The 10,144-nt window shown below is 49.3% G+C and overlaps 1 protein-coding gene across 3 annotated transcripts; it reads right to left on the reverse strand.

Moving 5' to 3' along the window:
• Window positions 1–729: 729 nt before the first annotated feature.
• Window positions 730–9,483, reverse strand: LOC133347624 (leucine-rich repeat-containing protein 10B-like). Of its 3 annotated transcripts, XM_061560062.1 has the most exons (3): window positions 9,290–9,483; window positions 8,827–8,962; window positions 730–4,848 (listed from the first exon to the last, which is right to left on the reverse strand). In XM_061560062.1, exon 3 carries the CDS (start codon window positions 4,793–4,795, stop codon window positions 3,899–3,901), a length of 897 nt encoding a protein of 298 aa, XP_061416046.1. In that variant the 5' UTR covers window positions 4,796–4,848; window positions 8,827–8,962; window positions 9,290–9,483; the 3' UTR covers window positions 730–3,898. The 3 variants fall into 3 exon arrangements, with proteins under 3 accessions (XP_061416046.1, XP_061416045.1, XP_061416044.1); XM_061560061.1 differs by lacking the exon at window positions 8,827–8,962; XM_061560060.1 differs by having other exon boundaries at window positions 8,827–9,483.
• Between the last annotated feature and the right edge of the window lie 661 nt (window positions 9,484–10,144).

The raw sequence follows: 10,144 nt of genomic DNA on the forward strand, positions 1-10,144 counted from the left end.
TCACGAGTGGACGAGGCTCAGATTCAAACTCTGGATCTCGGCGGTTGGCGCGGGCTTATTTGCAACCCACCGGCACGGCCACGACCGAGCCTCACGAGGCACCCGTCTAGATGTTTGTTTCGTGCTCGCTGTTGGCGAGCCGACGTGCAAAAATCATGCGCACACGAGCTTGGGAGCCAGCCGCGGTACTTTCGCCGTGCAGCAGGAGCTAAGCGACCCCATTGGCAGCGGTGACCGTTGAGGAATCTCACGCGCTCGTCTCGCGCGCGCCGCTCCAAGCGACGCAGGGCCACTCCTGCGCCTAATTATCATCCGAGCCGTGTTGCTAGCCACAAGGATCGCCACCTGTTCTGGCTTTCCCAGGATCGTTCTTCTCTTTGAGGTCGCTGTCCTGGGATATCTGTAAATTGTCCAGGGAGATGAAAAGTACCCGTCTTTTTTTATTAGCTGCGTGGTAATAAAAATGATATACCACTCAAGATAATGCATTTGCATGTAGCTCTCTGAGATATTATTCTTGTTATATGTCTCAGGGTTTCTGTACTTCACAGGTGGCAACCCTGCCAGGGCAAGTGGTGGTGGTGGTGGAGAGAGTGTTTTGACCCCATAGAATGTTGATGCCAGGGTCACAATACTACATATAATTTGTACCATGGCGTACTAATTCTACTGCAGAAATATTTTCACGAGCCCTCTCACAATACAAATGAGCATTGACGCTGTGGACTGTTTAAAATCTTCGAGCGATATTGTTTAATAACATCTGCAAAAACGGTTTTGGGGACAAAAATAGAATAGGCTGTAGCATTCTCACTGTGACTCCCGCAAACCCGAGTGATGCCGTGCTGATGTCATATGAGTGGACACAACACACCAAAGAGGTATCACAGCAACTGTCACAAAATTAATGTGTAGACATAATCATCGGCATCACCAGTAGCAGCATTATGATGATCATCATCATTAAAATCGGCATCATTGTCATCAGCATCAGTGGTATAGCATGATTGGCATGGACCCTGGTGCAAGGAATTAAATGGGGGGGGGGGGGGGGACTGTCCAATTCACCCATCGTCTTCATAGCTTGGCGTCTGGGCCTCTCGGGTCCTTGTTGGGCCCCAATACAACCCTGCACACTCGACGGCTACACCACAGATCAGCTTCGTCAGCATCATCATTATAATCCTCGCGCTCATCGCCATTGAAACTCGTATCGTTCAGGGTGACCATGTAAGTTCGTACAATATGGTGCACTTTGTTGTGCTTTAAGGAATAAATATTGACGGTGCTGTACATGTGTTTACAGGTAGATTAAAAATCCCCGCTACCGGAGTGGAACACTCACCGCCCGGCGTTTCATTGCCGCCGTTGCGAATCGTACAAACGCTCAACGAAACCGTACAGTCGGTTAAAGGCTGCAAGTCAAAATTGCATATTTACCCTACGGTTGAAAAGAAAAAAAGATTTGTTACAAATCCAACCACACGCAAACCCCCCCCCATCATCGCTTGATATAAAAAAACAGGTGCATAAACATCGAGATGCACACTTATCCCGACCGGCGATTGTGATGTTGAGATTCACCGAAAGTTTCGGAGTTAAATATTGGTGACCGGGGGTTGGTGGGTCATACCGAGATCAGTATATGTGTGAGAGGCGCACCTCGCGAGGCGACGAGGTGGTGAAGGGAGCATAGCAAGTGAGCTGCCAAACGATCCGTGCGGGATTGTGGGTGCTATCTGCCCATGTATGAGGCATGGGTTTTGTCCGGGAACTTTAAAGGTTTCCAGTAAGGATTAGTCAAAATATCCCCATGTGGCAGGGCCCTCCTGAAAGTGAGTCTTTAGACTCGGTGAAGCTTTGCTGAATAGAAAATGGACATTGCACTCTCATTATTATTGCTGTTGCTGCTGCTGCTGCATTGTAATCGCTGTTGTTGTTGGAAGTAGCATGTGAGGTGCGAGGAAGTGTGGGATGACGCACACGCCACCCCGGAGGGAATAATGGGCACCGCTGGTGCCTGCGTCAGCAGACAACAGCAGGTGTCCCAACACTGGTTGTGGCCATGTGTGGTAGTAGTGGTGGTGGTGGTTGTGTCGGTGGTGGGGAGCGGTTGCGCAGCGGTTAGCGCGCTGTGCTGCGAACGCGGTGACCTGAGTTGGATTCCCGCTAACGGCCAAAACCATTGACGAATATCTGAACCGGTTCTGGGCCTCCCCTGGGTCGACTCAGCCTCAAATGAGTACCTGATACAGTTTATAAACATCAGCACTGGGAAGGCAAAGTGGGTCGGGCATCGTGCTGGCCACCCACCCCCTCGTGTGCCAGCTTTAGTAAGTGCACATTAACAGCACTTGCCACAACAGTCTGCAAAGGCTATACGGGGGATATTTGTCTTTGTGCGTATATACATTACTGTAGTTGCACGTGTGCTACGATTAATCGGGAAAGCAGGTGTGCACTACCAGGCGCAGGTCAGATATCACTGATGTTGGCTGTGAGCAGGAATCCAACTCGGGTCACCAGGTTCGTAGCGCAGCGCAGGGCGCCAACCGTTGCACTACCGCTCCACAGCGTCGATCAGTGTGCGTTGTGGCATTGGCCGCGCATGTCCGCGATTGTTTTGACGTTACCGATTGCTCAATGGTTTAGAAGGAACATTGCGTAATCAATTATTTTCCATACGCTCGTGTAATCTGATTGCATCGTTACTGTCATGATTACCTTAAGTTATTGCTCGACTGGGGGGGGCAGCTGTGTTGTGATCTGTGTGCTGCTCTCCTCACATTGACCCGAGCTACTGACTCCAGAACTTCCCCATCGTCATCGTCGTCGTCGTTGTTCGTGAATCGTTATCAATAACAAAACAACAACGGACATAATGATAGAGAGTAATCAGCTCGTACGTGTGGCAAGCATCGGTAATCTGATCACATACTGAAACAAACTAAGTTACAATAAATACATTATCTGGTGGTGCTGAAACTGCACTGTCAGTGGTGCACAAGCACAACTAACAGAAACAAAAATATATACGACAAACGACACTTCGAGAAATGGACCCGTGCTTATGCAGAAGGGCCATTTGTCAGAAACGTCGCCTATTGTAATTTGGGGCATTGTTATTGACGAATGTGGTGAGTTTTTAAGCAATAATGAAGGTTCATCGATACCCAACAATCATTGTTGGGGGTGTAATACTGCTATCGGTGCATCGGTCAATATTGATTGTTAAGCTCGCAACGCATGTATGGAATTCCGTGTGTAAGAACCAACGCTTCTTGAGTCATTCATCTTCTATGCAATTGGGTCACGTCAACCCTGCAGCCACTGGAGGCGCTGCCATTCACAGCTGTGTCAAGGATGTTTCTTAAATCGCTACGAGGTGGATTAGGAATATATATTAACAAGCCCCTGTCACGGCAATGTTTAATTTCAGCTTACTGGATTGATCTGGACCACCAACAGACACAAGGAGTGCCAGAATTGCCCGTGAAAGTTGAGAGACTCGTTCGCCAGAAGTTGGTGACACCTGCCCGGCGGCGGTCTGTGCAAGGACACGCCTGTCCCACGTCAGCCCCGAAACACCGCTCCTGTGCCAGCCACGTAGCAATCCACATCCCCAGCCATTCGACGAATTGTCACGACGCCATTTCACAAATCAATTCACGAATTCCTCCTTTTTCATTTCGTTTTGACTGCCTTACTTTTTCTGTTTGCCGTTTGTTCCCGTCTGTGTTTTTTTGCACAGTTTTTTTTTGCTCAATTACCCTATGTATTAAATTTGCATATTACTTGCATACATCATAAATAATAGATTCTCACTCGCGTGACTCAAAGCGTGCATCACAAGCGCGAAAATAAACTCTCGTCAACCAATCGGTGACGCACAATCCCCTTACATCCCTTCGTCGCTGGCGTGCCCGGCGCTGTGCGTGCCGTTCTTCAATATGCCGTGATGCACCACGCCGCACTCGTCGCTATTGCCCCCGCCTCCGTCGTCGTCGCCGTCCCCGCCGTCCTCCGCCGCCGCCGCCGCTGCCGCGTTGAGGCTGTTGGCCTCCTCGGCGCCGTCGCCCACCAGCAACACGCCGGGGGCGACGCACGGCGGGCCCTTGCACGGGTTGTGGTCGTACGAGATGACCTTGAGGCGCGTGAGCCGCTCCAGGCTGGGGAACTCCGAGATGCGGTTGCGGTCCACGTCGATGATCTCCAGCAGTTCCATGCGCAGCAGCACGTCGGGAAACTCCTCGAAGCGGTTGCCGTAGAGCCAGAGGCCCCTCAGGCTCGCCAGCCGGCGCAGCTCCCGCGGCAGCGCCTTCAGCCGGTTGTCGCCCACCTGCAGCGAACGAAGCTGCGGCAGCTTCCAGAGCACCGGCGGCAGGTGGCGCAGGTAGTTCCCCTCGAGCCACAGCGCCTTGAGGTTGACGAGGCTGCGCATCTCGTCCGGCAGGTCCTGCAGGAGGTTGCTGCCCAGGTAGAGGCGGCACAGCTCGGTGAGGCGGCACAGCACCGGCGGGAACTCCTCGAACTTGTTGAAGTCGAGCGCCAGGATGCGCAGCGAGCTCAGGAAGCCGAACTCCTCGGGCAGCTCGCGCAGGCGGTTGTTGCTCAGGTAGAGCTTCACGATGTGGCCCAGAGCGCAGAGCTGCGGCGGCGCGCGCCGAATCTTGCGCCCGCTCATGTCGAGCATGAGGTCCGAGGTGATGTCCTCCTCGTCCACGGAGGCGTAGCGCTGGCCACCGCCGCACGCCAGCAGAGACGCCTTGCGCACCGCGCCGCCCATCGCCGTCATGGCCGGGGGCCGAGCGCGTGCGCGGCTCACCCCGGCGGCGGCACGCGGGCGAGCTGTGCACGGGATGACAGAGAAGCGGACGGGGAACGTAGAGTGAATAAAGTTGGCCCTAACTACAAACTCCCAAAGCGGTGGTGCCTCGTGAGGTTGAGCAGTTAAAGTGAAAAGTGCATTTGTCAATCCAGGTCCTGGAAGTTAATCTGCTTTACTAGTTCCACGCTTTAGAGCCCTTGCAAGGGTCTCAATGTGTCTCAAACTAGATTTGAAGCTTCCGTGACTGCAAGGATTCATATTCTTAGGTTTTTTCGGTAAAGTCACGTAGATAAAGAATTCAAATTAATAAAAGTATAATAAAAAAGTAAAATAAAAAAAGTAAAATAAAAATAAATATTTTATTTTCATTTTACTTTTATTAATTTTTTTTTACCTACGTGACTTTACCGAAAAAAACCTAAGAATGTGTCTCAAACTCCCTACGATATGACCCAAGAGTAAGATAAACACCAGATTAGGAAGTGATTCTGTCCACCACGATGCTCCACATGTATCGGAAAGTAGTGTTACACAGCTACAGACATTTCAGAGTTTTGGCTTGGCTAATGTTGTACAGCTTTTTTGTATTAACCGCACGAGGCTCTGTTATTGTTGTAACCCGCGACCTCCCTTGAAAAAGAGACCTTGTTCTCAATCGGCTATCATCACAATTAGCCATGATCCATCCGCTGCTGGATGAAGACCTCTCCAAGCTGCCCCCAAGGTCGTGATAGAATATTGTCGTGTTCGTGCTGTTGGCATTAGGCCTCGTCCCGGGGGCTGACTGGCAGATGTGCTTAGGGTTAGAGACATGGCGAGTGTCCGGTTGGCTACCGTATATGACAGGTAGTAAGGCAGGTAGGGCAATGAGACACGTAGGCAGGTAGGTACGTAGGTAATAAGAATTACGTACCATTTAAGTTTGGGGGGGTATTCCTTATTGAAGCTAGCCAAATCGAGCCACGAGGCATCAGGTTCTCTAGAGACGAGTTGTCATGGTTGCACTGGGCATATGTTTACTGCGGTACAGTGCCGTGTTCATGGAGGGAGTTGACGGCGGGCCTGCTGCGTGCAGCCCGCACACCACGGGGACGCAATGGCCAACCCTGCCACGTGGTCGCGTCCGTCGCACATCACGGGGACACAATGGCCAACTCCGCCACGTGATCGCGTAAGTCGCACACCCCCCCTCCCTATCAACAGCGGACAACGGCGGCTAAACGCCGAATGTCTCTCAAATTCCGTGGTCTGTGCAAGGACACGCCTATTCAGACGTGCCCTTTCCCCATAAAATCCAAAAGTAAAAAAATAACCCGTCTCTTTACACCTTCATTTATTTTACTCATTTGTATTTACCGCTTTTACCTTTTTATGCCATTCGTTGTGCGCGGTTGCAATTAACTTTGCTCAGCGGGCGTGGCGGGTTTCTGCCTTTAATTTCTGTTGCTCCACGTCCCCTGCACCGTTCCCGTTCCGCTGTTAATGTGCACCGGGGCCGACGTTTATTAAGGGCGATATTGGCACATACAATAAAGATTGATTGATTGAATGCCCAGTCTGGGGATGGAAACGGTGCATCTGTTGAGAATCGTCCTTGTCTTTTGTATCATGTACGCTTGAACCGCACGACTGACCGGCGCGGTGAAGTATGGTCAAACAATGCCCATTGAGTGACGCGGCATGGGCAGGCCCTTATCCAGAAATGGATTGGCAAAGAGCGGACAATTATTATGTTCAACGTTATTATACCACGATGGGTTATACCTCCAGCACCCGACGAGATTGTCGCGTTTACAAGCATGTTATTTATACGTGCCCAACGTATTGATAAGCTTTTGACCAATAAATCGGGCGGTTTAAGACTTTTTACGAGCCGTGGGGTGGCAGAGAAGTGGACGGAGAACGGAAAATGAAAAGGGGGCCCAAACCCCAGACCAGTGGTGCCTGGTGAGGTTGAACAGAAAAAGTGAAAATAGGTCCAGTTTTGTATGTGCAACTTCTTTCGCGCCGTACGTAGCCGACAGTGCTAATCGGAGGTGCGGGAAAGTTTTTCTGCTTTACTCGTCACATTTTCAAAATATATATAAGATTTATACGTGCCCAATGTATTGATCAGATTTGGACCAATACATCGTTGGCTTAAGACTTTCCATGATTGCATTAAACACCAACATATGGCGACGTTTCGCTGAAACTGCTTCGAGCTTCTTCAGGTAGCGCACCCAGGAATGTTGGCATTACACTCCAGTATGTACTGTACAGTGTTAGGTGGCCTAAACCCCAGACAAACACGCGTCATCATCATATTGACTAGGCAAAAGCTATTTTAAGTTAATTGTCCAAGGGTTGTAACTCGTCCCTACCATGAGAATGTGAAATTTCCACAACTGGCTCCCAAATAATAATACCAACGTCCAGCCAACGTTGGTATGCAGCTGGAATCGTTGGACCAATTTTGGTCCAACGTTCCATATTTACTGGGTATGTGCTGTAAACCCCCCTAACGCTAATGTAGTACTGTAACCACGAGACCGCTAACGTGGTTTATTAAGTCATCATGGTATACTTTATAAAACAAAGCATGTTAAATTGATTTCAACATATACATATATAGATACCTAATAATAATAACAAGGCCATTGTCGTTACTGAGTCTCAATGCTCTTATTCAGGAGGGTACTCCTCCATTGGCATATTGGGCCAATTTAATTTTTACTTCATCAAAATTAGTTTTATTTTGTTCTGGCATGGAATGACTAAGCAAACTGTGTCGTCAATACCATCCACCACCATCCGACACAGCCAAACAAATGACAATGTCATGTCGTGTACAATCGTTTAGCAATGCGCCAATGATGTATTGTTTCAGCTCACTCGCAGTAAGTTGGAATAAACATTCTCACAAACAAATTTAGCAATTTGATGCGCAACGTTTCATTAGATACTGGTGTCAAACATCAGCACAAGATGTAGTAAGACAGAATAAAAAAAATATATACATGTCGAAGGAGTCCAAATAACTGAAGTTTCAAACTATAAATGTTTTGTTTCACGTCGGTGGAGGAATTGCGGATAACCCGAAGAAACCCCACCACGTACGAGGGGAGAACACGTATTAAAGGACCGCTGTACAGATAGGTTAGCGAACCCACTTGCAGCGTGATCCTCAAACCCTTGACTTCAAAGCCCCAAGGTGCACAAATACACTCACATCGCAAACATTCTCCCCAGGCTGGAACTGTTATAAAAGGCGTTAATTAAAACCGAATATGAACACGACTTTTAACATGAAAACACACAATTTCACAGCTACGAGATGTTAAAAGAAAACACATTTCTCGCACGCCTCTAAAATGCAGTACAGCAAGTAGGTTACTAACCTATCCATGCACAATTTTTCAGTCGTTATCTCCTCGTGTGGAGTGGGTATTCTCCGGTAACTCAAATGTACTGTTCATACTAATCTATACCTTGAGTTTCCTGGCTGGCTGCTGGCTGGGCTCCTCATCATCCCAACTGTAACTCTGTTTTAGATTTGAAGCTTTCGTGACTGCAAGGATTCATACTGTTAGGTTTTTTCGGTTAAGTCACGTAAGTGTAACTCTGTTTGTTAGTTCCTGTGGGCCGTTGCCACCGTACCTAGCTGGGTAACTGGCTCGCGGGGTTTCCCGTGTAAAAAAATCTCGAGTTGGATTGTAACGGCGGAAAAAGTTCGGAAGACGAATAATAACAGACAGCGACACACCGCAGAGGTGGCAGTAACGCATGCAGAAGCCTGGCCACGTTTCATTTCAAATGACTCGAACATTTCAACTTGTGCTCCGATTAATATCATTCTTTCGCCAGAATATTCTTTAAATTGTCGAGAACATTAAAACATGAAATAACTTACAATGCATATTATCTCGGCAACAACGTGTTGCCTACAAGCTAGAGTAATATTATCAACAATTGAATACATAATGCGCGTTGGTTGGGCTTGTAAGAGAACCGCTTACCTTTGCAGAGGTTCTATCAGTTAGCGATTATTGCCACGGCTGTAGTGCGGCGGCTGCTGCTGCTATTTGTGTTGACGTTGGTGATGATGTCCATCACTTCATCTCACCTCTGCAGGACTCTCAACCCCGTAAGCCTCTGTGGCCGTAAGGACATCCTCAGTCAATCGAGTACGCAGGGGTCAGTTTAGTGTCTAATTACGCACGGACACATCTGCGCCAATGCACACTTTAGGATTACCAAGTTAAACACACGGGCAGTAAGTCAGTCTACACGCGTGTTGGGTGTCTAACTGTGTACACGTGTGTGTGTGTATAGACAAGTTAACTAGACTCTATGCTTTATCATTACGTTTAATGTTACACTTCTCAACATGTGTGTTGTTAGAGACGCGTGTTGTGTATGCGCTAATTTAGCAGATCGGTGTGTGCGTGTGTGTAATGCAGAGCGCGTCAGTTAACATACCACGATCAGGTATGCAGGCTGTCTATCAATGAAAGAGTTAACGGATCGCTCGCTCAGTCACGCAAATAGGTGCTCGCAAACAACACTCGACACAGAGAGAGCCTTGCTGCCACTTGCACTCTGGTGCCCAGTCGGAGTGAGTGGATGAGTGTGTGTGTGGAGAGAGCGTGCGGAGATTAGGAGTGGGGGTGTGTGTGTGTGTAGTGCGTATTGGGAGAGAAGGAGGAGGAGAGAGGGGATGATGATGAGGAGGAGGAGGGGAGAATGTTGTGTGAGTGTATGGGGGAAGGACGGCAGGAGGTGGGTACTTGTGCTTGGGGAGATGAGAGTTGGAGGTGTGTGTGAGTTGAGGAAGGAGTGGAGTGTGTGTATGTATGGGGAGAGGATGGGGCGGGGGGGTATGTTAAACTTCTTTCGCACCGTACGTGTATGTGGCTGTGTTACGTGTGCACGGCGGGGAGAGGGAGGGAAGTGTGGGGACGAGCGAAGGGTGTCACCGTGTGTGTGTGTGCGTTAGGTGCTCGCTAACAGCACTTGCCCCAACAGTCTGCTTCGACTATACGGGGGATCTGTGTCTTTTTTATGTTTGGATAATTTATTTTTTTGGAGGGGGTTGAAGTGGGTGGTGCAGGGAGGAAAGCTGGGTGAGTGTGGGATGTTGTGGTGTCCACTGGTGTCAGAGGGGATCTCTCACGGTCAACACCGGCGACGATTATCTGAACCGGTCCTGGGTCTCACCGAGGTCGACTCAGCCTCAAATTAGTATCTGGTGCGGGCGTCTAAAAACATCCCCACTGGGGAGACAAAGGCGGCCGGGCGTGATGTTAGCCACGCACCCCCTTCGCGTGCCGTGCC

This window comes from Lethenteron reissneri, chromosome 26, assembly GCF_015708825.2.
Source record: "Lethenteron reissneri isolate LAM-NWPU_2019-01 chromosome 26, ASM1570882v1, whole genome shotgun sequence".
In the NCBI taxonomy this organism is placed as follows: Eukaryota; Metazoa; Chordata; class Hyperoartia; order Petromyzontiformes; family Petromyzontidae; genus Lethenteron; species Lethenteron reissneri.

What these genes read in the sequence shown, in the direction of transcription:
- LOC133347624 (XM_061560061.1), bottom strand. Translation starts at nt 4,795, where the DNA reads ATGACGGCGATGGGCGGCGCGGTGCGCAAGGCGTCTCTGCTGGCGTGC.